The sequence below is a fragment of the Furipterus horrens genome, unplaced genomic scaffold (genome assembly GCF_987537825.1).
Source record: "Furipterus horrens unplaced genomic scaffold, mFurHor1.1.pri manual_scaffold_5, whole genome shotgun sequence".
Lineage (NCBI taxonomy): Eukaryota > Metazoa > Chordata > Mammalia > Chiroptera > Furipteridae > Furipterus > Furipterus horrens.
Window position 1 is genome coordinate 189,629,283 of NW_028327175.1, and position 17,460 is coordinate 189,646,742.

The 17,460-nt window shown below is 42.3% G+C and overlaps 1 protein-coding gene and 1 pseudogene across 1 annotated transcript in view; both read right to left on the reverse strand.

Moving 5' to 3' along the window:
* The window catches only part of LOC150010644 (guanylate cyclase 2G-like), a 45,411-nt gene extending 36,613 nt beyond the window's left edge, over positions 1-8,798 (reverse strand). The window contains 4 exon segments of the mRNA XM_090278585.1: positions 434-619; positions 2,838-2,947; positions 4,225-4,573; positions 8,616-8,798. Of these exon segments, the coding sequence (XP_090134711.1) occupies positions 434-619; positions 2,838-2,947; positions 4,225-4,573; positions 8,616-8,783 (813 nt within the window). The 5' untranslated portion in view covers positions 8,784-8,798.
* LOC150010645 (short coiled-coil protein pseudogene) lies at positions 6,649-7,583 on the reverse strand (annotated as a pseudogene).
* Positions 8,799-17,460: the final 8,662 nt, after the last annotated feature.

Consider the following 17,460-nt stretch of genomic DNA (forward strand, 5'->3'; position numbering starts at 1 on the left):
CCACTGGTGTCTGTTCTATTCTTTCTGTGTGCTGTGTTCTTAGATCAAAACCACAGGCTGGAGGCAGATGTCATTATCAGTCCCATTTTTCAGGTGAAGAGATGGAAGTGTAGGGAAGTTAAGCAACTCACCTAGAGATCCCACAGGTAGTAAGTGGCAGAACTAGGATGGGAGCCCAGGTACCTGACTCTAAAAGCCACCTGGCCTCTCACCTAGTAACCCTAGTCCTCCTCTGTTGGCCTGGGGTACAGACTTCACAAGACAGCATCAGACAACTGCTTATTCTCAGAGGTGTGTGTGTGTGTGTGTGTGTGTGTGTGTGTGTGTGTGTGTGTGAGAATAGGGGAAATAATAGGGAGAATAGTAGAGCCAAACACAAATATCCTCCAAGAAGGGTGGGTAGGGAGCTGTGCAATGAGACCCTGTCTCAGACCTGCTCCTCTGTGGACATGGAGCTGTGGAAGGGTGGCCCCCTCAGCCTGTGGTAGATTTCTTGCTGGAAGCCTTGGTCTCCAGGACCTTCTTCATAGGAGCTGAGGGCGATGAGAAGCACAGACTCATAGATGGTGGGAAAGTGCATCCCCTTCTGATCTGTTAATACCTCCTTCCAGAAACTGTCCTGAAATATAATGAAATCAGTGTGATCATTCTGTGGGAAATACCCTGAGCAACAGAAGTGCATCCAGTCAAGGTCGAATTTGAATCACTGCATCCTAGTCCTCGAAAACACAATGACTCTGGAAGGCCTGCCTTGCAAGGTGCACATTTTCTAGCTGGCATCAAAGAAGTGGGAAGGAAGCCAATAAAGACATAAATAAATAAATACATAAATACATAAGTACACAAATAAATCAGGTTGATGGCAAGCGGCCATGATATACACAGCTTACCTTTTAACAATGTGTCATAAAAACTTGAAAAACTTAGGACTGTCAATTCTATATTTTCTGCTTGTGGCTTAACTTGTTACTATCATTATTATCTATATTATTACTATTTTGAAAGTAATACCCAAGTGTGTGTGTGTGAAAGATAATAGGATCTTCCCTGAGTTTCCTATTGCTTGCTCCTGTTTTCTCAGAGAGGTATCCATTCATTCTAGGCATGTACAGAGGTGTGTGTGTGTGTGTGTGTGTGTGTGTGTGCACATTTTACATAAATAATATCATGCTATAATACTGTTCTGTAGCTTATGTTTTTTCCACTTAAGCCTATATTGGGGACATTTTATAGGATGGATTTATGCTATCTTTTAAAAAACATCATGAATTCAAATGCATGCCTTTTTGAAAAGATAAACAGGATTAGTAAACCTTTAACCAGACCTATCAAGAAAAAATAAGAGACCCAAAGCCCTGGCTGCTGTGGCTCAGTGGATTGAGTGTTGGCCTGTGAACCAAGTGTCGCTGGTTTGATTCCCAGTCAGGGCACATGACTAGGTTGCATGCCAGGTCCCAGGTTGGGGTTGTGTGAGAGGCAACTGCACATTGATGTTTCTCTCCCTCTCTTTCTCCTTTCCCTTCTCTCTAAAAACAGATAAATAAAATAAAAATAAAATAAAAGTAACCTTGTTAAAAAATAAATTAATTAAAAATAACTAAATAAAAAGGAAGACCCAAATAAATAAAATCAGTAATGAAAGGGAAGTGGCAACTGACACCACAGAAACACAAAGGTTTATAATAAAATAAGATGAAAATTATATGCAAACAAATTAAACAAACTGGAAGAAATGGATAAATTCCTAGAAATATATAATCTTCCAAGACTGAATCAGGAGGAAACAGAAAATCTAAACAGACTCATTTTTACCAATGAAATTGAATCAGTAATAAAAAAAAATCTTGCAACTAACAAAAATGCTGGACCAGATAACTTCACAGGTGAATTTTATCAACTATTTAAAGTAGAATTAAAACCTATTCCTCTCAAGCTATTCAAACAAATTTAACAGGAGGAAAAGCTCCCAAGGAAGCCCCCCACCCTGGAATTTGAATACCAGCTCTCCCTCCTACTAGTCATGTGGGCTTGAGCAAGTTACTTTCTCTCTCAGAGCCTTGGTTTCCTCATCTATAAGACAGAGAAAACCAAAGTGTCTCACACAGGGCGGTATGATCTAACATGTGTTTTAGCATATCAAGGGCTCCCAGCACCCAGTAAATACTCCATAAGCCAGAGCTGTTGGGACAAAGGGCTCTGTCCCAGAGTCCAAAAGACCTGGTTTGGAAGACCAGCTAGGCCCTTACTTATCTAAGCCTCAATTTTCTATCTATAAGTTGGAATGCTGATAAGATCTACCTCACAAGGCTCTTGGGAATCCTAAGAGCAGCAATGCAGGTAAAATGTGGAACTCACTCCTCACAGTAGACACATGCTACATTTTATCATTCTGATCAGATTGATCATGACCAAAGGAACCAAATTACCCAAGAACGGCCTCATCAGACCAATATGATATGTTAGTCTCTCTAGGCCTTTGTTAGGACTCCAACAGGGACACAGGGAGGAAGTGCCACTCACATCTGAGTGTCCTTTGGGGAGGTGTCAGCTACATGATAAGAGTGACAGTTTCTCCTCAGCTGGTGTTTGTGGACAGACTACCGAAAGTCAGCATCTTGGTTCAAGGCCTGATTCAACATCTCACTCATTGGGCAAAAGAACTCTTAAGTTCTTCCGGCTCAGTCCCAGTTTCCCAGCCTTAAGAAGAGAACACAAGAGTGCCTGCCTCTTTGGGTTGTGATGAGTCTTCGGTGAGCCAATGCATCTGGCACTTAGCAACTGCTCCATGCTCCTTAGCTCTTATTGCAGGAGCCATTAGGGGGGTCATCGACACCCACCTGCAACTGCTGCAGAACAATGAAAACAAATCCTCCTGTGTGGAGTCCCAGGTCCTCCGCAGTCAGCAGAATAATTTTTGCATCCTCTGAGCTGCAGATTAAGATGATAACTATAAGAGAAAAAAAAAAAGTAGGCAAGCACACATGATCACATGTACATGTGCATGTGCTTTATAAATTCTAGCCTGAAACGGCTCCAAATGAGGCATGAACTTTTCCTTTCCCTGAGCATGTTTTAGGAAAAGGGAATGCTGAAACTATTCCCAGAGAGTACCACCAGCAGCACACCAACTGGCAGAGTCGCCCTACAGAACGCAAGTCCTCCCCACAGCTCTCTCCCCAAATCCACGTCAGAAAAAGGTTAACACCACCTCTGTGCTCTAGTCTCTCTGTTTCATTGCTCAGAACAACAGAGCTGGCTTGCTAATCATCAGCCACACATTTAGGAGGACTTGAAGGGGGACCTAGAATCAGGAGCACTCAGACTTTTTGAGTTGGGGTGGGGAGAAGGGAAGAAGTGGGCCATGGTACTTTTCTTCCATTCAAATCCGTCAGCATGCATTTTGATCACACACAAGTGAAATAATGACATTCTTTAAATGAGGTAAATTATAATCTATTTAGATGAGCTCCATCCATGTGCCAAGCACTGTGCTAACTAAGGACAGGATACTGCGAAGAGCAGGACAGAAGGCCCCTGCCCTCCCAGAATGGACGGTCAGACAGTCACTACACCAGTGAGTTATGGGGTGCAATGGGGGTTACAGGTGGCACTCCAGGCCAAGGATCATCAAGTCCCAAAGTGCCAAGGCCAGAAAGGTTTAGTTTATTGAAGAACGGGAATGACTCAGTTACTAATTCAGGCTAAAAAATAGAGCCTTATATGCATCACAATAAAAATAATTGCTATCATATGTTGACCAATTACTAGGTCCAGACAGAATGCTGAAGACTTTCCAGGCATGACCTTATACAATGCTCACATTTCTGTGAGGTAGGCAGATGGTTATCTTCATTTTCCAGGTAAGTCATCTGAGTCACAGAGAGGTCAATGTATTCACCCAGGAGTGCACAACTAGCAAGTATTAGGGGCTGGTTTCACATCCAGGCTGTCTCAAGAGCCCATGCTCTGAACGACAGCCCAAGCCCAGGACCCAGCACACCTGGAAGATGCTTTCAGAACTTATTCAAGCGAATCACAGTGCTGTAGCATATGGAATTTCATTTAAGATTAAAAATATTTGTTGTTGGTGGTGGTGATGTCAACCAAAAAGAAAAATTGTTTTTATATATAATTAATTTTTGCATCCTCCAAGCCTCAGATTTCCATCTGCTTCTCATATTTGTCTCTCCAAACATAAGCAACAGAAGACTCTTTTGTACTTACCCCTGGCAGTTGCTGACATGTTCTGAAGATTCTCTTGCAAGAGGGCTGGATCGTTGTTGGTGTATCTGACCCACATAGCGATGGTGAAATGGGATTTGAGTTCCTTCTCTACAACCCTCCACAACTCATCCACTCTATCCCAGGAGGAAGTCCCAGAGTGACCCCCAAGCATCCCGATGTGTTTCCAGCCCAGGTACTGGAGACTTTTCTGGAGCACATCACCAATTTCACCCACGGGTGGCACAAGTTTCACATAGGTGTCATACAAGAAGTCATTCTCCAGTTTTGCTGTTTGTCCAACAAAGTCAAACATGGGGATATTCCACTCTGAGGCCAGCAAACCAATAACCTTGGAAGTAACCAAAAGAATATCTTTTCGTAATTGAGTTTATGTTACACTCAAACTCCATTGTAAGGTATCTGCATGAATTCAGTGATTTAGTGGGTCATGCTGGAGCCTGTCTTTTGGAATATTGATGATAATGTCTTATGTCCAACACGGGGGTGCAATACCTCAGGACAAGAATAACATTTGTGAGCATTTATTGAAAGCTTACCGTGTGCCAAGCACTTTGCTAGGAGCTAACATATATCATCTCAGTTTTTAAAACATTTCTATGAGATAGGCATTATCATTACCCCATGGGGGGCACAAAGATGTAAGTTACAACAGAGATATAGGTTACAAAGCTAGCAAATAGCAGAGCAGGATTGGAATAAAGGCAGTATGGATTCAGAGCAGACTCATATCTACTATTCACTCTCTCGGTGTTTCTTTCTTAATTTGTTCCTTATTCATTTTTCATTCTTTTTTTTTTTTTTTTTTTTTTTTTTTTGTTATGAACCTATGATTTATAAGGAACTTTGGAGATGTTGCTCTTAAAGGAGTTTATAATTTATTACAGGAGCTAAGATATAAGAAAGTAGCTATAGAGTTAAATATACCCTTCACTATTTATAGACAATAATTTTATAGGAGTTTAGAAAAGTAAGAAATTACTTAAGATTTGGGAACTAGAGATTTAGAGGTGATGATGGAGAGGTGAAGAAAGGCTCTATGGCATTTGAGCTTGACTTTGAAGAACGGGTGTCAAATGAGGGATTCCAAGAGAGAACAAGATTCAAATTCAAATGTGAACTTAGTTCTACAGCCCCCACTATTGATAGCTGTGCAGTGAGTGAGAACTGTGGGGATCCTTTCCATTTAGGCCTTGCAGCAACACTTAAACACGAGATACCCAAGGACTTCCACAAGGCTAATTCCATTAACTAAACAGATAAAAGTCATTGGTTTCTCTCACATTCTTGCCCTAGCTTATTACAATCTATCTTACTTCCTTCTTTCCTACTTACTTTTAGCATCATCGAATCATTTATCATCATCGGCAGCCGTCCGTCTCGAGAGACGATGGTGTAGCTTCTTTTTTTTTTTTTTTTTTTTCTGAAACAGCTTTTTATTAAACAGCAAAGCAAAGTTGCAACACAATTTTTAACATTTGTAAATTAGGTCACAAAAGGGATGCAAAATGTTTTGCAGTATGATTATATATTCATACAGCTGAAGTCATTCATCAAGTGGTACATCAATACAAACATAAGATTATTCCATGATTAAAAGTAGCCCAAACCTAATAACTATAAGCTATGTTAATGAATCTCTTTTCCTATTGAATATTTAACATTTTAACATTACTTCTGATATTAATCTCCTTAGCAAATGGAAATCTACAAATTAATTTTTAAAAATTGTTAAAGAATGACTAACTCTGCAAACCAAGTCGTTGAGCTTACAGAAAACTCTGGGAGAAGTAGTGAGATAAAATACTGAGAGCATTGTCAATTAGTATCCATGTAAAACTCTCCCACTTTATTCATGGTTCTGATACTAATATACTCAAAGGATTTCACAAAAATTCATCCGCCGGATATTATATAGTTTGAGACCAAATGCTCTACATGTGGTTTACATAAGGTTAGTCACCCTTAATCCACTCTCGTATATGTTCCCCCAAATATCCAATCTGTGCCAGAGAAAACACAAATCTGGAGTAAAAACATCTGGAGTTGGTCACTACTATTTACCAAGCGCTTTTTCCATCCTGTTTATATTTTTCCACGTAATATTCCATTTCAAACATATGCACGACCAGAGCTCATCTTTTCAGATACCAAGGTAACTTTGTGTAAAAGGAAGTTTTCAACAATTTTCCCAATTTGACAATTCAGCTTCAAGGAAAAAAATAACTTCATTTTTATAGCCTCTGTTTTCAATTGATAAAAGAGAAACCAACGATGGTGTCTGACTCCCAGTACTAAGTACAGGCATGCACTGCTAAATGACGGGTCACCTCCGGAGAACAGCACCGTTAGGAAATTGTCGTGCAAACATCACAGAGTGCATGTACACAAAGCCACACAGGACCGCCCGCTGCACATACCCGGGCCGCACGCGGTACCACCCGTCATGTCCCCAGTCTGTCATCAACTGACGCGCTGCGCTGTGGGCGCCTGGCTGTGTAACAAGCGACGAGCCCTAACTTTTGGTTCAGTTTCACAAACGATTACTAAAATGACTCTTACAAACGTGAAACCAGTTTTCTCCTCCAGGGGAAGGGAAATGGGAAGAAGCAAACGGAGAACAGGCACACGACGGCTAACAGGGTACAGAAAGCTGTGCGTTCAGTACATGATTTTGGTCACTTTTTCACAACATGGTGGTTATTTTCTTGTATCTCCTACTCTGCTTATAATAAAAGATGGTGCTAAACCTACAAAGCAAAGCAAATTTGATAAAACATTATCAAGTTTCATAAATATATGCATTTCTAATTATAAAGTCTCTACATTTTCACGCTTTCATAAACTAAGGTAATACATAAACTCATGGAAGTCCTCTGTTATGCTCTTAATTTTGCCTAGATGTGACATTATCTTCATAAATATTCAATGAAGCCACAAACAAAAGTACTATAACTTCTGGAATCTATCCAAGTTTTAAAGAAAAAAAGATCAGCAGCAATTCCGTGAGACAGAAGGGATAGCAACCCCTTACTTTCTTTTGCTTTTTGTGTCAGTTGTTTGAAAAACACTAGAAGCTGACATGAGGTTTTCTATATATTGTCCAAGAACTTGGTTTTCTGATTTTAGCTTCAGATTTTCTTCCTTAACTGCACCTACTCTTGCAGAGAGATCTTCAAGTGTGTGTTGGAGTTCCAACACTTGATTAATAAGTCGTGTTTTTTCCTCCAGTTCCACCTGATTTTCAGCATCAACTGCATCCATGTCGGCGTTCATCATCTTGGGCAACAGATTTTGGGGCCTTGGATACAAAGTCCTTGATGACTGCCGTTTGAGGCGCCGAGAGGGGCAGGCACCTGGAGCGGTGTAGCTTCTTAAGAGTCTATCTGCACCGCCGAGAATGGTTGTGCAGTCCGACTCGGGAGTGACACGGTATCTGTCTCCTCCCGTGTTGAATCGACATCTTGCGATGACGCTGGAGTGTCCTCTCCAGTGAAGCTGAAGCTACAGAGCCTGGGCAGGGTGATATGGAGGGTCTGCTGTTGCCCATGCAGCAGACCCCCCCTCTCTTCGCAGCTGAAGGGTCCAAGGGAAAGACGGAGTCAATACAGCTTGGCTTCAGGTGCGCCGCAGGAGTTGCTGGTGTTGACTACAACGTCGAACCGCCTTAGGGACTCCGGCTCCAGATTTTCTGTCGGGGTTTACTCCCTTAGCCTTTCCCCTGAAGAGGTATGCCGCAAGGCAGCGGAGGTTTTTTGGAATCAGAGTTTTCCTTCTCTGATGTGCCCTGACTGGAAGATCGAACCAGCGACACTTAGCTCGCAGGCCGACGCTCAATCCACTGAGCCAAACAGAATTTAAAAAAATTGTGTATTTATTCTTACATGTTTAAACTTCAGTCACCTTCAAAGTACTTTCCATTTGATGCAATACACCTATCGAGGCGTTTTTTTCCACTGCTTAAAATAGTTTTGAATGCATCCATTCTGATGCTTTTCAGTGCACTGAAAAGCATTTATCATACACCAAAGGGAAACCTACACAAATGATATTCTTCTATTGAAAAGCAAGCATTAATTTTCTTCTCAATGTTCCCGACCCATGTAGCTGACGACATTAGAATTAATAATGAGTCTAATGATCAACAAGTTTGTTTTTTAACATCAACAGTTTATTGATTTGAAAGGCTTTCTTTAAATATTAACTGTTCTAATTACATTGCCTAATCACATCCCAAAGAAATGGTACCCAAGACCCACACAATGATTATTTGAATAATGCCATCCTTGTCAAGGAATTATTCAAATTTGTGTCATCTCTAAGACCATCCCCTCCAACAGAAACTCAGCCAGAGTTGGTAGAAGGTTGTATACCTCTGCTGCTTCCGGGCATGCTGGTCCAAACAGGGCAGAAATCTGTTCTCTCTGGACCTGCTTGGTGAAAATGGCAAGAGACTCCTTGGCACTGCAAGTTGAGTTGGTGTAAGTGAACTCCCAGCTGAAGTTTCCGAGGTCCGTAGGCTCTGAGTTGATCACGTCCATGGCGACCTGGAGGCCCGCACCCAGCCTTTGCACACTGAATGGATGGGAGATGTTCCAGGGAGCCTGGAAGCCCACAGTGAGTTTAGCGGCCTCTAGCCAAGCCACCAGCACACTGGCAAAGAGTGTTAGAACTAGTATTGGGTGGGCATCGTGGCCTTCAACCCCCAAACAGAGCCCAGACTGAGGTGGGGCCTCAGCACCTGTCCCGGAAGCCATGGATAGTGTGTAACATCTGTCACACTGCAACACTCGGAGAGGCTCAGCCTCCTGACCACTCATGCCAGGAGCTTAAATGATAGCGTAGGGTTCCCTGAGGACTGCAGCTTGGTTTCTATTCTGCGCCATTAATTAGCTGGAAGCTTTGCTTTTCAGGATCTGCCCTAACACATCTAGAAGCAGCAGTCTTGTAGAAACTGCCTAGGGCAGGGAGTCAGCAAGGCCCTGGCAATTAATCCAGGGACACGACTGACAAACTTTATGATCCTGGGCAAAGCACATAACCCCACTCACCCCCAGCCCCAGGATTCCTCTCCGCCAGTTAAATAAGAATCATGGAACCTCTCGAGTGTAGGCACATCGCCTGGGCTGGAATTCTGACTCCACCTAAGACACGTTATTTCCTCTCTCTAAGCCTTCATCTCCTGCTAGATAAAATGGGGATTAAACTCTAATAGGATCTTCCCCTGGGTAACACGGTAAGGATTAAACAAGATTATACAAATCCAGCACTCAGCACAAATGTCTGCACAAAGAGAAACACATCTCTGCGATGATGATAATGATTGATGATGTTGACTTCATAATAATTATCACCTGCTGAATTAATCTTATAATTTTTCTAGAATAAGTGAGTTAGTGGCTGTGAGAGCGTTTACTCACAACTAGCATAGCCTACGTCCTTCGCCCTGGCCCAGGACGCTGGGGAGAGGCTTCTAATGAAAGAGCACTAACTCTCAAAGCTTGGTCTCAGGACCACCTGCATTGGTCTCTCCTGATTGTTAAAAGGACCAATTCCAAGGCCGCATTCCAGACCCTCTGAAGCAGTCTTAGGTTTACTCTGGGAATCTGCAATTAACAGACTCTCATATATCCCTAAGGACACTAATGTTTGAGAAGCTCTGAGATGATCTGAAGTGAGAGGAGAAAAAGGGCTGATACCTATGCTCTACTTATCTTCCTTCAGCAACAAGCCCAAGACTGGGATTACAGAGCCTTCTTCCCGGCCCATCACAGGGGGCCATTTTCTTCTTTCTTTTCTTTTCTTTTTTTTTTTTTGAGCAGCAAAGCGAGGTGTTTATTCATGAGTCTGCAGAGTCGGGCACACAGCCAGCCAGGGGCATGCGTGCCTCATGGGGCCATTTCTGACTCCGTACATTGGAAGAGTCGCTTTTCTCCAAACCAAATTCACCATAACTTCTTCTTCACCGAGATTCAGATTTTCTATCTCTCCTACTAAGACAGCTTGGCATCAATCTGCAAAGTCATCTGAGTCTAAAGATATCCTCGATCTACTCATAGGCAGAATTCCATGGATTTTTCTTGGCTCAGAAGCTTGCCAGATATATGTGGCCTTGGACAAGTCATTCAGAAGTTCAGACCTATGCCTTAATTTTTCTCAACTTCAGAATTAGTGTAACAATGCTCCTCTCAGAAGCATGTTGTAAAAATATTGTGAAATTATGTAATTACCTGGCACAGAGTCTCACATTTGGAAGGAATTCAGTAAAGGAACACTCCCCCAAATGGGTGTGTCATTGCCTAAGTCATGATCTCAAAACTAGGATTCTGAGAACAATATTTTATTATACATCCTGTGTGCCTTCTCCCTCTCCCATACACAAACATCTTAAAATTTGTACTCCCACTCTGGATAATTTTAGATTCTTTGTGTTGACAGATTTCCTTTCTCTGAGAAATCTTTGAGGCCTCCTTGGATCCTCAGATTGGGCCCTTTATATGTGCAAAGTAATATTAATCATGATAAGCATAAGTATGCCTAAGTACTTTCATGTAGGCATGATCAAAACCAAGGGAAAACACTGATGAAGTTCAGCATTGGTGAGAGTTTAACAAGCAGACAGACACTGCTGGTAGATGTTGATAGCTGTTTTCTCAATATGCATCCAAAAGCCTTAAGAATATATGTGTCTTTGACTCAGGAATTCCAATTTGGGAGACTTATTCTAAAGAAATAAGATCATATGATAAGATTTTACTACACTGTCTTTTTTTTTTTTTTGCCTTAGGAGTCAAAAATTAAACACAACTTTTATGTTTAACAGCAGGGACCTGGATAAAAAACATATAGTTCATCTATATGACTGAGGACTAGGCAGTCATTAAAAGCGAGTGCATTTATAGCCTTAGAAGGATAGTCACAATGTATTAACTGAGGATGCACACTCTAAAACAACATGTATAGTATTCTGTTTTTATTGTCATTTTTTTTTTAAGGGCACAAATTTACATAGCAAAGATTACATATACCTAACCTCTTAAAGTGGTACTCTCTGGATCGTGGGAATTATGCACATTTTTCTTCTCTTTGCTTGTCTTAATTTTTATATTTTTTTGTCTTAATGTCTGCACTAAGAAAGAAAAGTGAAAATTTTTGTTACAGACAAATGGTAACTGACTTGCATTGGTGGAGTGAAAGCATAGGGGTTAAACTCATGCTGTCTGAATTCTCAGGTCAGGAGCGTCCCTCCCTGGGCTGGGCCCTCAGACTTCAAGGCCTGTGGCTCACCTCTGTGGGCTCTAACTATTCTCTGAGGATTTCAGCCCCTTCCATTTTACCATCACCCTCAGAGAGAGAGAGAGAGATGCTGTGGTCCAGATAATGAGGATCACCTGGAAACCATTGCCATAGTAACAGGCCCATTCACTCTGTGCCAAGTGCTTCATTGGCTAGAGTGGGAATGCCCGAAGTCAAAACCAATTCGGTGAAAGTTATAGGGACTGTGGCTGCTGGAGAGAGCATGGTGTTCTCCACTTTTTTCACAGTTCTCCCTCCTCCTAAGAGATTCTTATGCCTATAAGTTTCCAGTAGCATGGTGTCTGAGGTGAGAGGGGATGTTGTTTCACCGAACAATGCTTTAGAACAGAAACACGTCCAGCAGAGGTGCAGAGGTTGGTGCCCTGTGTCTGTGGAGGGGGGTGTGTGTGTGCTTTCATTGTTAGCTATACCATCCCTGTTTCCTGAAGAGACTATTACAGAGGGAGGGTTCTTTCTGCCTGATTTATGGTTTCCTCCATGCTGACCAGCCCGGACCATAAACCAGAGACGGGGCCAGCTGTTCAGCATTCAAGGTCAAGTAAGATTGGCTGTATCCAGGGTGCTGGGGTTTTCACTTTTCTAGCTGCCTGTCCTGCCCTCCTGCTTCCCCCTTGCATCCCTTCAATTTGTAAATCAGTGGCCTGACCATGTTTAGAGAAAAAGGGAAGGTTTAGAATGAGTGGGTTCGAACTTCTCCAGGAGGTAAGAAGCAGGGAAAGGTACTGGAAGAGTGAGCTGAGCCAGTAATGAATGTCCTAGAGGGAAAGACAAGGGAGAGGCAGCTGTCACTCTTGCCCTCACACACTGTCCTGCATCTCACGGTGTCTTCTTAAAAAAACTTCCTGAGGGAAGAAGACTGTAACTAAGCCTCTGTTTCCTTTCCTATGATATGAGGAAATGTCAGGAGGCAGAGGCCTCTGATCTTACCAGCTTCTTGCCCTAAAATCCTAGCACTCTGGTGGCTTCCTAACTACCCGAGTACTCCACACTCAGTGGTGGCAGCTAGTTTCTTTCCAGATCTTTCTCCTAGGTTCCTAAAGAGACCATTCCTGGAGATCTAGCACCCCTTGTACAGACCATCTCAGAAATAAGAGCAACTAAAAGGTGGCTATTTCCTGTCAGGGTGTGAACATCAAACTTCCCTGTTGTGTTCTGGGCTTTTGCAAATAACTGAGATAATTTCACTGACTAGGAACTTCCTAGTGAGTAAATGTTTGAGAAGCTACGGGAAAGTGGAGGAAAGGTGGACCCAGTATAAGCAGGAGACTATATTTGTTAAAACTGTAACAAATCAACTTCCTTGGATCCAAAAACGGTCTTTTAGGTAACCATGTTTGCACTACTCCTAGAAGGCCAGGGCCAGGCTGGGGATGGGGCAATGACCTCAGCTGTCTGATGAGAATACTCTAGTCCTGTTCCTGAAGAGGTTTGTGTCAGAGGATGAGATCCTCCTTCCTGGGAACTCTACCGGTCTCTTATATACTTCAACCACCTGGCATTTATCCTGTGCTGCTGAGACTCTTCCTCTGGCCTGTGATGTTTGTTCTTTCTCGCACCTGTTTTCTTTGACACCTGAGCAGTTGCTTTTGACAGTCTGAGGCTTCTAATCAATATTTTCCAGTTTTCTTCTGACTACAAATAAAATCTGAAGTTTAGCAGGTTGGTTTACTCAAAATACCTGATTTCAGATCTGAATATTTATTTTGTGGTCTTTGGTCCTGCCTCCCAGATAAAGACCCCACCCCCCAATAAAGCCTTAGCTGGAGAGTAAAAACTTCCAGCAAGTACATGGGGAGGTGGGGCAGCTGCCTGCTCTGGCTACTCAGTAATCAAATATACTAAATGATTGGCAGTGATGTAGGTGCTTCCAAGTCAATTTTCAGAAAATTTTAAGTTTTCCAAAAGCACCTTGTTGTCACACTGAGTGAATAAAGAATGTATCTTTGCCTTAATACATCTTTCTCTGCCAATTACATACTTTTAACCCATGAGAATGAAAGTCTTCTCTGTCCAGTCCAGTCAGGGACCTGTGTGGCACTAGGGTTGGTGTCTGGCCGGCTTCTCTAAAGGGAGGCAGGATGTCCCTTCTGACTCCTCCACCCTCCTGAGCTTTTTATCTGGAGAGACCAGAACCCCTCCCATTTCCTGCCATTTCCGTTCTGCTCCTGTTAAAGCTTCCCAAGTAGCTCCCTAGCTAAGCACTCCAAGTTGCTCTACATGCCCTGAGCCCACGGAAGCCAACCAAGGCTGTGGCACGGAGGATAATGTCCTCAAAAGCTCAGTGAGGGGAAGGGGTTAGCAGCCCCCCCACCCCCAAGTATTGATGCTCCTATAGGAGGTTTCTCCCGTACCATCCTGAAGGAAGCAGTGTGGCTCAGTGGTTGGGAGTGTAAGTTTGAAATGAGACGTAAGCTGGTTTGGGCAAGTTACATACTGTCTGAACCTCAATCTCCTCATTTGTAACCACTCTGGTGAGCTCAAGAGAGGATTAGATGAAGTCATAGAGGTGGCGCACACGATATGGTGCCTGGCACTGAACAGCAGTGAGAGAGCAGTAGCAGTTTTATAATTAAGGGAGCATTGCTTCAGTCCAGATCGTACATTCCATTGGATGGATGCTATGGAAATCCTAAAGAACAGACAATTACTACTACAGGCAGCAGAGAAGCAGGTTAAAGACAGGTCTGTCCTCAAGTCACCTGGAGCAGTTATAACATGCTCACTGCTGCCACCAGGTAACACCACCTTTTACTTATATTGCATAGGCATTAAGGCAGAGGAACTTTGTTCTAAATCTGGGTTGTCAAAAAAAAATAGGGTGTGAACCACACCACTCGGAAATTTCCAACAGACACATTTAAAAAAGGAAAAGGAACAGATGAGATTACTTACCTACTATATCCTACATTACACAGAACAATTTTTAACATAATTCCTGTTGAGTTCTATTTTTCAGCTGTTTTTTACTTAAATAGGCATGCTGATTTCAAAACTGCAGTTAGTTTTCTTCTATCACATCAAGTTTTTCCATAGCGCTTATCTTAATGTGACTACTCCAGGCTGAATCGAGCCTGGACCGAGGGAAGCACTAGTGCTCTCCTATTGGCTGCGAGCAAACCTCCCTCGAGTGGGGAGGGATGGGGGATGACCTTGGAGACCAGCAACAGGTTCGAACTTGTCTAGGCTATTTAGTTACACGAGAGACAGTGTGGTCAGAGGTTGTGTGCTGCTCTGTATAGTGAATTGTATTCCGAAGTGTAGTCTGAGTTCTTGTCTGTATACAAGAAGTTAGCAGAACAAACAACAGCCATCTGCCTTCACCTGTAACAAGTGCGGCAGGGATTGTCACTCCCGAGTCGGACTGCACAGCCATTCTCGGCGGTGCAGATAGACTCTCAAGAAGCTACGCCATCGTCTCTCGAGACAGACGGCTGCCGATGATGATGATGATGAGCAGAACTTATTTTTTATTTACATGTGTACTTATTTTCTTTCCTTCAGATCATGTCTGCCCCTGCTGTTTCTCATCATAAGTGCCTAAACAACCCTGATTTGTTTTGTCATATCTGTGGCAGTTTCACCATTCCCAGTCAAAGGACAAACATCAGCACATTTGTCAGGCAAGTCTATTTTGCATATTTTAAGTAAAATGTGATGATCAAGATAAGTCTTGGGCCCCTCACAAGGTGTGCAAGAAGTGTGTCAAGAGTTTATGAATGTGGACGAAGGGAGCACGTGATAAATTGCCATTTGGTATACCTATGGTTTGGCGAGAGCCCAGAGATCATTCAAGTGACTGTTACTTTTCTATAGTAAAAACGTCAAGATATAACAACAACAAAAAAATGTAAAATAGAGTATCCTAGTCTACCATCAGCTATACACCCAGTGCCTCATTCAGCTGAAATCCCAGGGCCAGTTTTCATTGAACTACCCTCTTTCGAAAAACAGAAGTATGGTGAAGAAGTAAGTGACAGCAACGATGAAGATTTTGAAATTGAAGATGACTCAGTTCGTAAGGGATTTGATCAGCATTAGTTGAATGATTTGGCACGAGATTTGGGACTATCCAAAAAGGCTTCAGAACTCCTAGCATCAAGACTGCATGAGAAAAAGTTTCTTGAAAAAGGAGCGAAGGTATCCTCCTTTTGATCAAGAGAAAGTGCACTTCTGCAGTACTTTCGAAGTGATGGTGGCTTTGTGTATTGCCATAACATACATGGTTTAGTGGAGGAATTGGGAATTCCAATCTAGAATGCAAGTGAATGGTGACTGTTCATCGATAGCTCAAAGCAGAGCCTGAAGTGTGCCCTACTCCACAATGGCAATTTATTTGGTGCAGTCCCAATTGGCCATTCAATTTGTTTTCGTGAAGAATATGAAGACATAAAGAGAGTCATTGATCTGTTGCAATATCACAAGCACTATTGGATCATCTGTGTTGACCTTAAAATTGTCTGCTTCCTTCTTGGTCAGCAATGCAAATACACCAAGTATCCCTGTTTTCTGTGTATGTGGGACAACAGAGCTCATGAGAAGCATTGGGTGGAGTTGAACTGGCCTCCAAGATCTGACGTCAAACCTGGTGATCCAAACATTCTACTTGAGCCACTTGTTGGCAGAAAGAACATTATATTTCCACCTCTGCACATAAAACTGGGTCTCATGAAGCAATTTGTGAAAGCTTTGCCAAATGAAGTAGACTATTTCAAGTATCTCATTTTGGCATTTCCTAGCCTGTTGTTTGAAAAGATAAAATACCTTAATATGTATGTTTGGTAGCAGAACTTTACTACTTGTACACAATTTGACTTACAGTAACAATATATAGTCTTTATATGAATAAAATAACTCTAAATAAACAGTCTATTCAGGTAATTTTTTCTTTATTTTCCTTTGTATGCACATTTTGTATGATTTTCGGGACAAGGAATAGTATCCTGTACCTTAAAAAGTTGACATGATACATCGGCCTGCGAACCAAGTGTCGCTGGTTTGATTCCCAGTCAGGGCACATTACTAAGTTGCACGTCAGGTCCCCAGTTGTGGGCGTGAGTGAGAGGCAACCACACAGTGATGTTTCTCTCCCTCTCTTTCTCCTTCCCCTCTCTCTAAAAATAAACAATTTTTTTAAAGTCCTCAAAATAAAATAAATAAATTAATTAATTAATAAAAAGTTGACATGATAGAGAAAAACTGGGGTCAGTTTTGGATTCAGATGCCAAAAGTTAGTCAAAAACAAGTTGTCAGATCTAACTCAATGAAAATTTTGTTCCCCAGTGTTATCATTTCAACATGTAATCAGTGTTTTTTAAATTGAGATTTTACATAATTTTCTTCATACTAAGTCTCCAAAATTTGTTGTGTATTTTATACTTCAACATATCTCAGTGCAGACTGGCCTTATTTCAGGCTCTCAGTAGCCATGCGTGGCTATTGGTTACAGTTCTGGATGGTGCAGGCCTGCATCTTCACTCTGGGCCTCCCTTCTACCTGCTGCAAAATAGTGATGTTTCCTTGGGATTGTTGAAGGTTCTGGGAATTTAGAGCTGACATCTGATTCTTAAATGCTCTTGAGAAATTCTCGCTGATAAAGAAGTAGGTTGCCTGTGTCACTGTGTTCCAACCTTGTTGCCATCATGACCCTGAGAATACTAGTATTTATATGGCACACTGAGACCCCTAGATGAAGCCACCCATGAGCATACCCAGCCACTCTGAAGGCTGAGGGTCAGTATCTATTAACGCATCAGTATGCCATGGCTTGTCAGTTAGGAAGCTCAGACAAATCCGAGTCTGCAAGGCAATTTGCTCTGTGTGGATGTTGTCAGGGTTGAGGGAGGGGACATGTACTGGGCTTGGGGAAAGGTTTTACTGAAATCTGTGAAAACACCATTCTTG